Source organism: Apaloderma vittatum, unplaced genomic scaffold (assembly GCF_000703405.1).
Source record: "Apaloderma vittatum isolate BGI_N311 unplaced genomic scaffold, ASM70340v1 scaffold8689, whole genome shotgun sequence".
NCBI classification, from domain to species: Eukaryota; Metazoa; Chordata; class Aves; order Trogoniformes; family Trogonidae; genus Apaloderma; species Apaloderma vittatum.
The window spans coordinates 22,591-36,062 of record NW_009736951.1 but is presented as its reverse complement, the minus strand read 5'-3'; the positions used below and the strand labels follow the sequence as shown (position 1 = coordinate 36,062).

The following is a 13,472-nucleotide window of genomic DNA, read 5'->3' as shown; positions in this document are numbered from 1 at the left end:
CTGCTGAAACAAAACATAGCACACCAAGCTCTCCTATAATATCATGTTTAAAACAGAGTTTCCAGACTTGTCACTTTTATAGTTTTGTAAATAATGATTACAAAAAAAAAAATCTGCATTTCAGGGACATCTAGTTTTCAGCTCCTCAATTCATGTGTGATTTTAGAAGTAAATTTGTGCATACCTTTTGCACACTTCCCACCCTTTCCCACCCTGCCCTCCTCAAAAAAAAAAAAAAAAAAAAAAGTGATATATGTCACTTTCTCCCTGATGGTGAAGAAAGCAGCCAGGTATAGACTATAAATGCATGTTCCTGACATTCTGTTACTGCATATTTTCATATTTATATAATATCTACATTGTTACTTCCCTTCACCTTTGACAGCAGTAAAATGAATAGCAACAACAAACTGTCCTTGTGGAAGGCAATGATTTTGTTTGCTCACAGTAAATTAATTACTGCCTTGATTTCCCTTCCTATCTTGTTCATTGTACCTGCCCTTTGTGGAGGCAGGAGTTGGGCACAATGATTCTCATGGGTTCCTTCCAATTCAGGATATTTTACAATTAATATTCTTTGCTAAACAGTCAATAAAAACATTTATTCTTTAGAAATTTTTTAGCTCAAATAAGGGCAGCAAGAACATAATAAATGAAGCACAGCTGGGAAGCAACACTTGGGATAAACTGCTTTATTCTTGAGATAAACTGTTTTGTGTGGGTGTTTTGTTTTTTCTTTTTAACTAAACATTCTAGCAAATGATATTTTTCTCATCCATTGCTCAGCTCTGAGGACTGCAGTGGTTTTCAAGGTTTTTGGGTTTTTAATTCCTAAATAAAGGCTTAGAGGCTTCCAGCCTCTAATCAAACCTGCAAAAGTAACCTCCAGTCTTACCACCCACGCACACGGGGCCCCCTTGCAGGGAGCATCAAGGCCATTTCAGCAACTCTAAACAATTCACTTAAGTGAAGATCTGCTGCTCAGTCAGGCCCTCTCAGAGTCATTAACTTTGCAGCATTCTGGAAATTTAAGGATAAGACACTTCTTTCCCCATAGCTATCTAGAAGGGGGGGGGAGGCACCTGCCACCCTAATTTCAAGGGTCTTCTCCTTCCCCTCTCTAGACTTTTACTAGAAGGTTTTCCTAAATTTCAAATATCACCCCAATTTCAAGCACAAAGAGTTGGAATCAACCTGGGTCCAAGAATTACTTGCTTCCTTCAGATTTCCTACAGAAGAGGGATTTTCGGTTCAACCTTGAAGTATGATTATGTCTGTCATATCTAACCAAGAACTGATTGTTTTCTGGTAAGATCAGAAATTGTTTTCTTGGTCATTCAGATATGTGTACACACAGAGTAACACAATATAAATCCTTTTTTTTCTAACAAGGCCTTCTATCCAGTCCTTGTGTGTATTTCCAGAAAACAATTGTTAATTTTGCTTCTATGCCTTTATTTTCTATAATTCTCATTAAATTATCTATGCACACCTGCAACTGGAGACATAACACAAGAGCTACCACTTCTTCTATCAACAGTGAGGAGTTATTTAAAAAGTCCAGAATAAAAGGCTGGAGGGACCAGGGAAGTATTCTCAGCAATGGTGCATCTGCTCAGCTGAACTTCTAACATTAGCTTCTTGATTACTGCAGTTCCAAACAATCACATTCTCACACTGCACTACGGAAATGCATACCTTCACAGTTTGGGTCCTCAAGCTTCCCTAAATTAAGAAACAGCTAGTTATACAAGCTTATTTCATGCTTCTACTACAATCCCTTTTCCCCTGCATATTTCAAAGAAAGCTGCATCCACATCTTGTGGTCCCTGCATGGAACACATTTAATTTAGGAGGAATCTTTTAAGAAGATATTCATTAAATCCAAATGTAGCAAATCTCTCCCGAGCTTGAGTAAATTTTAACTTTTCAAAGACCTGCGATAAGGTCAGGTTTTCAGATGGCCAGTGGCTCAGCTGGAAAGGTCTGCTCCAAAGCACAGAAACTAGAGCTGTCCCATGAAGTGCACATGAACGAGTGATTGTTTTTAAGGGTGACAAAACAACCCATTTTTTTTAAACACATTTGGAAAAATGGCTCAATTTTCAAGCAAGAGTATTTCAAAGACGTATGTCAGCTTCAGATGGATAAAGCAGTATGAGCCAAAGGAAAAGTCTTAGAAAAGCTAAAAGCAAAGCCAAGGTAAAAACAGCCTCTTGATGGAAGTCCTGCACGACCTGTGCTTCACTCAGTTCTCTTCAGGGCAGGGCCCGTGTGATTTGTCTCCCACAGAGTGCTGAGGGTACGCCAGCGCTTCGCCCAACGCAATAGCAACGATGTAAATGGAAGAGCAGAAGACTACAGAAAAGAGAGCTGTATTGCAGCCAAGCAGCTTCCCACTAGCTAATCTTCACTTCTCCACGATCTCACTCTCACACATTAACACGGAAAGCTGTAGTCATACAGTGGCTTTTCTTGCTATGTCCTCTTGTTCTAACTCATCTGTATTCGAATAAATCACAAACAAATAAGTCACCTGGCTTAAAGGTACTTTTTTGACTTTGTTTCTCTGACACGTTAAATCCAAAGACTGTGTTGCATGAACATGAATAATTTCTTTATTTCAGCAGAAATTTTGGATAGAATTCAAAAATGCATCTTTGGTCCCAACAAGTCCAACTTCATACAAAATGCATCAATTCCTTTCAATTTTTACTGTAAATATTGCAAATATGATTCATTTATTTATTTATAATTTACTCATTTTTGTGTTTGTCTCTAAGTCATTCATAGGAAGGCAATCCTAGGAGACACAAAAAAATGTAAATATTTTTCAGTGCTGAGCTGTGTGCAATTTCTTTCAACTCAGTACTTGTATTAAACCAAGTCAATCAAAGTCAATGCTTTGTTATAAGAACATAAGCCTGAACTGAGAATATACCTGTCTCTTGGGTATTACACAGAACTGATCTGAAAGGACATTATGCAAGTGTACAGAGCAGACTCCAAATTCCAGGGCTACACAATACATTTTTATGTGCTAGTCTGCAAGGCTAAGTGATTTCAGAACTTGAAAATGTTTCATATGATTTGGATCCTTTAAGGATTAAGCGTAGTTTGCTTTTGGTTTATGTAATGCTGTACAGCAGTCACACAGATTACTTTAGAGATGCAATTTATTTCTCTATTGTAAGGAAGATACAGGCTACATTGCAAATTGCAAAGGCTGCTTTATTAAGTGACAGTTGAGGCTGAGCAAATAATTCACCCTGAATAATTTATGTACTTATTTTTTATTTTTATTTCAAGAATGTCTGAGAGAAAAACACGGTCTCTCAAAAATACCTGTTAACTGAAATTACCTAACAGAATTCCTCACATGGTTTCCTTTTACATGCCGGTCGTTAATAGCTATGCTTAGTTGTGGTTGGTAAGCAAAACATATGGCATAGGCTGTTCTGGGTCAATAATCAACAACAATCACGTTTCTTTTACAATGTAGATGTTATTTTTTTTTGTCCTTGTAGTGCCTCATTTTATCTGGTGTACTTTTATCAAGAACTTGACAAGTTTAGCTGAACGTGAAATAAATTTTAAAAAATCATTGCTATTCTACAGAAAGGAAAATTGAGAGAGCAAAGGAGCTAGAGAGGAAATCTTGACCCACTCTTGCAGCATCCTTCAGTAATATGGTGCTTGCATTATGTAGTGCTGAAGGAGGAGTCCAGCTACTACAGGATAGTGAAAAGTTTAGTTAAACACATCAGTTCTTATCAGGATAGAGAAACCTGCGACAGCAGGCTTCAGAGCCTGGGGGAGGAAGGTACACACAAGTGTGGAAGGAAAGGGATTCCTTAGTCCAGAAACCAAAACACATAGAGTGACACACGCTTATCCGAAATGAAATCTCACAGAATCGTAAACAGATCCTACTTCATCTTACTTTCTTCTCTGACTGCAATATTCACAAAGAAAACAACAGAACTCATCAATTTTAGCGTGACTTGGAGAAGTGATTCCAAACTCCAGAAAAATAAAGGTGTGGAGGGAAGAGGATCAGTAGATACTGCCTCAGGAGCATAGCAATAACAAAATATTTCTAGTCATTCAGATGCCAAAGGATCCATCTCATTTATCTGTAGCTATCACTCCATAGCAGCAGAGATCAGGGGCTTGGGTTTCCTTAACACTGATTTCTCAAAGAAGGAATCTAGGCCAAGTCTTTTTGTAAAGTTATTATTATGATAAAGCACGGAAGTTACTGGTAGAGATGAAGAGAAAATTGGTATTTTTAAATGACATTTAAAATAAATTCCTGTTTCAGTGCTTTTTACCTATACTGATTAAACAGAGTAGCGAGATGTTTTGAGGTTTTCTTCTTGTGACAGACACAGGAGGGGGCATTATGGGATAAAGTGTGACACAAACTGAGAGACTTTAGTTTGTTCTGTACTTATCATGTTAATTCACACGTTCAACATGGCAAAAGTTAGTAAGTCCCTGATGGACAACCTAGAAAAGCAAAAGTTGCTAGCATTGTATGGAACGGAACAGCACAGGTGATTCCAGTGCAAAAGAGAATACATTATTCCCCTACTTTTCACGTGTTTAGTTTCTCGTGTGGCACAAATTCACCCTATGTCATATATGCAATCCTGTTCGGAAGTAGGAAAAAACTGAATGCAGCATATTTATTAACCCCCTTATTTTCCAGTAGACATCCCTCTTAGGAGAGTTGGGTATATGTGTTCAGGAAGAATAAGATTACCAAACTCTTTTGTTCTCTTTTTTCAGGCTGCTATGAGTGAGAGGTACTGGATTAAGCCACCGTGAAAATCTGCCTTTTCACAAAAGGGTCTGACAGAATCAAATGACAAGCATCACCTCCTCAATGCTCCAGCCACTCCATGATTCATCTACATCTACTGGATTATCACACTCTTTTCTCCTAGCTTTGCCTCAAAATGTTGTTCACACCATTATCAGCTTATTTTTAAGGCTTCCAACCTAAAGCTGTCATTCCAAGTTAACACAAAATAGCTCTAAACTTTTATATTACTTTGACTTTAAGAGATAGATTTTAATGTGAGATCTTAAATAAATCTAACCGGAACATCTTCAGCAAAATTGAATTATTAGCAGGGATCGGAGTAAGGCAGGGAAGCCAGGCACTTTAAAAATAAGTTTCCTGAAGTCACAGAATCACAGAATGTCAGGGGTTGGAAGGAACCTCTAGAGATCATGTAGTCCAACCTCCCTGCCAGAGCAGGATCACCTACAGCAGGTCACACAGGAACATGTCCAGGCGGGTTTTGAATGTCTCCAGAGAAGGAGACTCCACAACCTCTTTGGGCAGCCTGTGCCAGGGCTCTGTCACCCTCACAGTGAAAAAGATTTTCCTAATGTTTTTGTGGAACTTCCTATGCTCTAGCCTGCACCCATTGCCCCTTGTCATCAACAGAATTTCTAATGAAAAAAGATGTGGGGAGACAGGGAGAAGCCCAAGAGTGATCAGGATCCCAATGCTCAAGTAGAGTTTCCATTGGCCAGTAGAAATAGAGTCGAAGCAATCTAGAGAAAAGATGATTGTGCTTCTTATTTACCTATGTGGAGCAGGAAGGACAATAAAATATACCTCACCAGGCTGTGGTAAAGCTAATTTGGCTGAAGCTATTTAAAGAATGACTTAAGTGCTTGAGTAGAAGAGGCCATAAAAAAGCTCTGTGCATCTATATTTGTGCGCAAGGCATATTATCAGCTGTGAAACTCACCCAAAATAGCAACGACTTCATCATCTTGGATTACTTCCAAAGACCCCGAAACCACAAAGCAAAGGCTATCGACGCTCTCGCCAGCGTGGTAGATCAGGTCTCCTGGGGCACAGTGCACCGTCTGAAACTCCATGGCAAGTGCTCGAAGGCAGCCATCGCTTGCCAGCCTGAAGGCTGGGTGCTCCTTGAAAACTTTGCGGTTCAGATGCACGCAGATATCTGCTCTCATGTCCTTAGGGCATATCTGCAAAACCTGAGAGGGAAATCAGGCAATCAATTCCTGTGCATGGCTTATACGTGCTTATTATCCCTAGTTTACTATACAGCTCTTCCTTCTCATAAAATTTCTAATCTCCACGTGTACATTTATTCTTATATTATTTATACACACAAGCCACAACGCTAACTTAATCTACTTTGCAGTACCTGAAGGAAAGTAACATTTTCATCTCAGCACCATGCTTTGCTGGATATTGAATCATGAGGACAAGGCCTCGGGGTTTTAAGACAACAAAACTGAGCACAGCAGTACAGAAAGTGGTGGAGAAAAGCTTCTTGAAGGATTGTTTCTAGAGGGTAGATCACTCTTTTGATAGGCAGATTCCATGAAAAGCCTGCACAAATTACATGCTCCAAGTGAGAGAATATTTTACAGAAGAGAAGCATAATCTCATATTCCTTTGGCCCAAAAAAAAAAAAAAAAGTTATTCAAAGTTTCATTAACTCATAATATTGAGATTTACAGGTATTCAAATTCACCCTTCAGCACGGTAACAAGTGTTTTGTTCACACAAGAAAGAGACTTTAAGGTGTGACACAGTGTTGGGCAACTTTTGATCTCCCAAATGCAATGTTTCTCACAGCAATGCATGATGTGTGCGCCTAAGCACACACAAACTTATGCTTAGCACAGTCAGGGACATTTCTGAAGGTTTTTAATAAAATGCAGGCAGATGAGTGAAAAGAATACAAAATTACTACTGCAGGTACAGATTAAAAGTAGCTGGCAAAAACACTGGAAATACATGACATGAACAGGGCTTTGGGATGACAAAACCCGTGGAGGATAATCTGCGATGAAGTACATCTCAGGCCGTATTAGTCTACTCAATGCTTTTCTCAAATAGGTCTGCCTCAGTTTTAGTCTTTTTTAAGCAATAACTACTCCATCCCATTAAGAAGCACTCTGGGTGAGCATTAGAGTTACTTCCACACAATTTCCTGGATGGAAAGAGATGGCTGCTTCAACGCAAACTCCCCTGGAAAACACGAAGGCAGCAGAGGCAGCCCTGTCATTATGCCTACACCTTGCAATGGGGCTCCATGCAAGATCTGAGCTGAGAACCAAGCTTATAACTCTGTCCAGAGCACTGGCTCCAGATATTATACTGCATTCTCCAAAGGCGAATGACTCCATCACCAATTTCATCATCTTTGGCACACCTGCAAGCAGACCTGCTATTACAGATACTACTTCTGAAAGAGATATATTTCTATACAGCTTAAGTGTAGAGCACACAGATGATACCTCTTGACTGCCCCACAGTAAGCAGGAACAGAACCCGCTAGTTCTGTTTTCCAGGCTCACAGAAATGGGCTGGGGCCACAAGACCTGCATTTAATATGGAACACATGCAGCGGCCATAGCTGTCTTTGCAGTTATCTAGTTTATTCTGGCAACAAGAACATTGTATATTTGCAGATGTTTGCCAAACTCTGCTACTGGAAACACAAACACTTCACAGTTACATGAATATCACACACAAAAAGGGTTGTTGTAATATAAGAAAACTCAAATATACAAAAAGTGGCTCTTCTCCAAAAAAACCACTTGGTTTCCCAGTCTAAGAAGAAGTTAACTTATTTTCCATTCTCCATTTAGAGTTGTCTCCAGACTTCACAGAAATTAAAGGTATTAAAATCATTTGAGAGTTACGGACAAATGGCAGAAGACTTTCATTTGTACAGGAGGTAAGAAGCATATCTTCATGGATTAATTTTAGAATCTTTCAGCAGCTCTTGGTTAAATTTTGTTATACTGGCATTTTCTAGACTTCCAGACTGAGAATTTTAGCTGATTATTCACTCCTTGGCATGCCTGCAGTTAAGACCGAATTGACAAATTTGTGGCCAACAAAATAGAGAGAAGATTGATTTTGTGCTAAGTTCATCTTCAAGTATCTGCCTCATCTGTAGAAAGCTGCACTGCGTTACGCAGCAGCACAACTACCACTGTTCTGCCACAGGAACAATACATGTTTTATTCATTGCATCACATCCTAGAAGTTATACAGAGGCATCAAACCAACAGAGCTGGGAGTTTACGCACTGGCATAGCCATTAGTCGGTCTCATATCTGCTAGCTTTGCTATGCGGATGAAAGTTGATTTCCTGGTTTTACAGTCATCACTACCGGCAGTTCAGCTATGAGCACACCAGTTATTGAAAACAACATCGTATTAAGCTCTTTGATGTTCTGATAATTGGAGACCTTTTTTTTCCTATTAAGATAATTCTCAAATGCTACAGTGAGTGCTTGGTTTAGTTATCGTGCTGTCTCCAAAGGCCTTCTTAAAGCATTTCTCTCCTTATCAGAGGAAGCCGAGAATGAACTTTGAAGATAAGCTAAAACAAACATGTTTTACATAGCCATTTTTTCTTGTTGCTTTGTTAAAATGATGAAAGGATCTTGTACTGGGGGATGAATGAAAGCACTAGCATTCACTACACTATGTATCCTCAGATGTCTCTCCATCTTCCCCAAATGTGCCTACCTTACACCGGTAACTCCGTACAAAGGTATTTTGCTGGAAAACAGGCAGAGCTGCTTATAATCAGCACTATCCAGCACTAAAATGGCTTTTCCTTCTGAAAGCTAATATGACAGACAGTGCTTCCCAGAATCATGGTCTGGAATCTAAATGGAAGATACGCTGAAGACAGTTTAGGAAAGCAAACAGTATCCTGTGTACCCACCGGTTTCCAGACAGCCCAGTGCAAGGCCACATTTGTTCTACTCTTTCATAACGATGCTTAAACAGCTAGACAGAAATTAGACTGTTTGCTCTTTAACTGCATCACCTACAGTTTAGAATACGAAATCAAGCCACCAGCCAAAAGGCTGGTGACCAGAGCATTGGTACGATTTCTAAAATAAGCCACCTCACAAATTACATCTCTTTATAAGCAGAAGAAAAACAGTGTCTCTCTCCATAAAAGCTGGCAAGTAATATGAAAGCGGCAAGTAGCTGCATTTGTACATTTGTTCTGGTGAAAGGCCGTTTGTTATTTTAAAAGACACAATGGAAATTTACTTGAAAGTTCAATGAATTAAGATGACAACATTTGCCTCAAATAAGGCAGATTTCAAACAACACACTATTGTTACTTCCAGCTTTCATTAATATCTTTAACCTGCACACAAAATATTATACTCAAATTCTACCAAGAAAAAACAAATTTTACTTTGTATTCAGGCCCACAGAGCTGCAAACAACCTCTCAGAGCAGAAATACTGAAAAAAAAAACTAATTTGAAGAAATTCTGAAGTTTTGTTGGAACTTGGAACTTTTTATTGTTATCTTCTGTATTTACCAAGAATCAATATCTTTTCTTCATTATTTTTGTACTATTTCCTGACATATCATCAGGAAAATATAGATACTTTTACCACTAACATATGTCAGGATGATAGAATAGCTGAAGTACCGTATTTGCAAGTTCAAAATTAAGGGAAGCTACTACTTGGACCTATTTAAAGAATAGTTGTTTTCTTTATTAAGAAAGTACCTCCTGTTTATTTTAATGAAATACTTCCAGGATGTGACTGCTTTCCTTGCAGTTTAATTTACTTACCTTTTCAGTATCTATTCCTCTGGACATTGACCAAGTGGAAACAATATAATCCATCACACGTTCACTCAGTCCTTTAGGGACCTGGTAGAGTTTTAGAAAGTCCCGGACACTGTTCAGCATTTCATGGTATCTGTTTGTATTAGCATACATTTGCTGAAATATGGTTGTCACATTACCAAAAATGGTTGCATAAAGAAGGGCTGTAAAAAAGAAGAAAAAGCAATAGATATAACACACAATAAATTCAGATGATCAGCCGGTGTTCCACTGTGCTTTAAGACTGGAAATGTCAAGCCCATGGAAATGCACACAATACTGGTGCTTTCTTAGAAGGGCTTGATAAGCACAAACATTTTACAGGTCATCTTCAGCACTATAAATCGAGGACCACCACCCACTTTTGTGATGGCAAGTCCTGCAACACAGAGTTTCGGGAACACAACTATTTGTCTTTGTCTATCAAACAATTCAGTAGTATCCAGAACCTTAGGAAACCACAACAGAAGACTCAAGAATTTTAAAGACAAATAAGTTGACAGCAAATACTTTAAAATTTCATCTCTGCTTTATAGCGCCTGTGTGAAATGCCATCAGTGACAGATTTCCAAGCTTTAAGTGCACTGCCACAGTCGTAAGCCGAGTCATCATTACCCACCTCAGTGTGACAACAACAATGCATCAAAGCAGAAGATGGAATATGTAATAAACAGCTACCATGGGTCAGTGATTTATAGATGTAAGTTTAATAATACATAAAAACTCGCATTATGTTTTATACTCTTCAGGCAGAAGAACAGCAAGCCCTGAGGCAAGAGCTAGAGCCCTCAAAGGCAGACCGCCGCACAGCCCTTCTGACTGCATTCAGCACAGCTATGAAGCCAGCTGGTTCATCAAGACAGGTTTAAGAATAAACATGAGAAAGAAAAAAAGGCAGTATTTCCAAGTGCAGAGAGAAGCAGAAAAAAACACTCAGGACTCAAGAAGATCCACCTGCTGAAGGCCAAGACAGAACCGCAGGCTGGTGGCTGTCCCGACGGTCGCGTCATCATGGCTTGCAGAGGCCACGGCTGAGGCTCTTCCCACCCATCCAGCCCTGAATGAAAGGGAAGGACAGGAAGCCTCAAGGGGAGCTTTTCTGGGTTGTGAATCAGGTCAGTGGTTTGTGAGAGGCTGGCTGCAGAGGGAGAGGAACAGCCAGACAGCAGATGCACCGATAACCACCAGTAAGTGCTCTGGATTGCTGAGGAAGCTCTTCCTCTTTATCATTTCCTGTCCCCCAAAACAGGCATCAAATTTTCAGCATTACATCTCTTCCACTCGAGATAAGTAACTGAGAAGTCATACTTATAAAAAAAAGATAATATTTTGTTTTATCTAAATACCCCTTTTTGCTGTTTATTTCCTCCCTCTCCTCCTCTTTCAAAGGAAAAAATAAAAATTTCCTCATCCCATTCATTCATTTGAGAACACAGCTATTTATTCATGTCAATGTTATAGGCAGATATCCTTAAGCCAGCTAAGATGCTTTTAGGGTTTTATGACCAACAGAAAACCTTTGATAATGTGTAGGAGAAACTTACAGGACTGTCTTCTCCCTGATCATCGAGAGATACAATTTAAATCTAGACTTGCTCAAGGCTTTTCCACTGCTTATTCTCCACATTCTATAAAATAACCAGAAATGTATAGATTACTTCTCCATTTAATTTGTGCCTGAGCTAAACCATACTGGAAAGTCTGATGCAGTAAGTACTGAAAAATTAATAAATGTTTTGAAAAAAGAAATTTACTATAAATGCTCCTTAACCCATGAATATTTTGTATTTGAACAGCATTACTTTTCCCTAACCATCTGTTTTGCTCTTTGTTGTGCAGATGCAAACACAACCCTCTAATATTGCCACCTTAGGCCCTACTTACATGGACTTTTACCTGGTTCCCTAGACCTCCAAAGCTGCAAAGTCCCACTGGCAGGACACTGCAGCAGTGTCCTGCCAGCTCTCTGGTGAACAGTGAGACCTGAGGGTTCAGTATCTTGGGACATATAGCTCTGTGTCAGCATAGGTAAAACAGAGCCCCCTCTCTGTCCTGTTACTCTCCAGCTACACAAATCTGAAAGAAAATCCAGAAATTTGGTTCTTCATTTTGATTATTATGAGGCAAGCAGTCCTACAGCAATTTCCACTGCAAACTGCAGCTTCCATGCTCTAGTATGACAACTATCTTGGCAAGAAAAATTATTCCTGCCTACATTAATTTTTAATTAACAAAAATCCCCAAACTTACAATCCTTAATTTATCATTAGCTAACCACTTTATTAGTATTAAAGACATATTAAAGCCAAGGATTTTTGGAGCCTAATATTGGGTAGATACATTAGCATACTAAGCATTGACCTCTTCTGCATAGAAATAACTAGCTATGTGCCTTTCTTTCTTTTCGAAGGAAAAATGAAATTAACACACTGCAGTGCACTGCAGCCCCAGAAAGATTTCAAATACATAGTCTACTACAGGAAAAAAGTTGGGCAATTTACAACAGAGCAAAATCTCCAACGCCTCCCCTCCTTGAATGTCAAGATCCCTCAGAAAAGACAGAGCCCCACCCCCCAACATTAATATTCTTTTCTGACAATAGATAAACACATTGTCCCGAACAATGTGTCTGCCCATTTACAATGCAGTCCGTGTCACCTCATTTAAACCAGTGTTTAAATAACGTCACAGATAAAAGCACAGTAATTTCAATAGCCAATTACTCGCCCAAGTGAATCATGAAGGTCAGACACACGTTGGAAAGGTCACCAAATCATCTGCTAGTTTTAATAATGTAACAAATAAGAATAGAGAAATAAATACAAGCCAATGTAGGTCTCAGCTACCACAGTAAAAGATCTGGGATCTGATTTTAGAATTCTAAGTGGAAGAATTTCTATCTGTATGAATGAGAGGTTTGCAATTATCCCAATTACAGATGTAAGTGCTGCATGCGGTTCCTGAGATGAATCATCAGATTGATGATGATTTGTTCAAAACACACTCATCCAAAGCCCTTGCATGCAAAATGTGTGCATAAGAACTATATAGCAACAGGTGAGACCAACATCAACTAGTGAACAACCTCTTAGATCTTGCCCCTAAGACTTGCAGTGCCTTCTAAAACTGAATTGCCTTCATTTGCACTTCATGGAAAGCTGATCCACAAAGTCTGTCTATCCATATATAAGTTCCCATCAACAATTAAAAAAAACCCAACAACAAAAAAAAACCCAACAAAGGCCTTTTATACATTTAAGGAGTAGCCTGTGCTAACCTAAGTACTATTCAGAGACCAAGCACCTGGATTTACAAACAATCAATGCTTTAAATTTATAATTGCACCTTTGTTTCACTAGTTTACAACAAATTTGTTCCCAGTTTACAACAAATAACTGTTGAGTTCATAAATGGCTAAGAGAAAGCACAGCCTTGAAAACCTGTTACACCATATCAGTTTTCACCGAAGACAAAACATAACTGTAAATTATCCACAAAAACTGCATGCCTCAAAGGCATTTTTCAGATAAGACTTGTGTGGTCACACAAAATTGACACTGATCAGATAAAAAAAGCGCAGAAATTAATAATTGTATGGATCATAACATTTTTACAAGGAAAAACATTGTTTTAAAATATGCAATTAGAACAATGTAAGATCTCATAATTGTTTGAGATTAGGGTCTTGATTAGTGGTAATTATCCCAATTTATGGGTAGAGAGCATGCAGTTAAAAGGAAAATGCTGAACTGTTAATTACAATCTGCAAGAAAATACCAAACTGAACAGGTATCTCTCAACCAATTGTTT

The 13,472-nt window shown here is 38.8% G+C and overlaps 1 protein-coding gene across 1 annotated transcript in view; it reads right to left on the bottom strand.

The window, feature by feature from the left end:
- LOC104279764 (potassium voltage-gated channel subfamily H member 1-like) overlaps positions 1 to 12,299 on the bottom strand; it is a gene marked incomplete at its 3' end in the record, with an annotated part of 20,840 nt that extends 8,541 nt beyond the window's left edge. Inside the window, exons 1-3 of the mRNA XM_009877155.1 lie at positions 12,233 to 12,299; positions 9,627 to 9,826; positions 5,772 to 6,024 (exon numbers count right to left, since the gene is read on the bottom strand). Of these exons, the coding sequence (XP_009875457.1) occupies positions 5,772 to 6,024; positions 9,627 to 9,826; positions 12,233 to 12,299 (520 nt within the window). The remainder of the gene's footprint in view (positions 1 to 5,771; positions 6,025 to 9,626; positions 9,827 to 12,232) is intronic.
- Between the last annotated feature and the right edge of the window lie 1,173 nt (positions 12,300 to 13,472).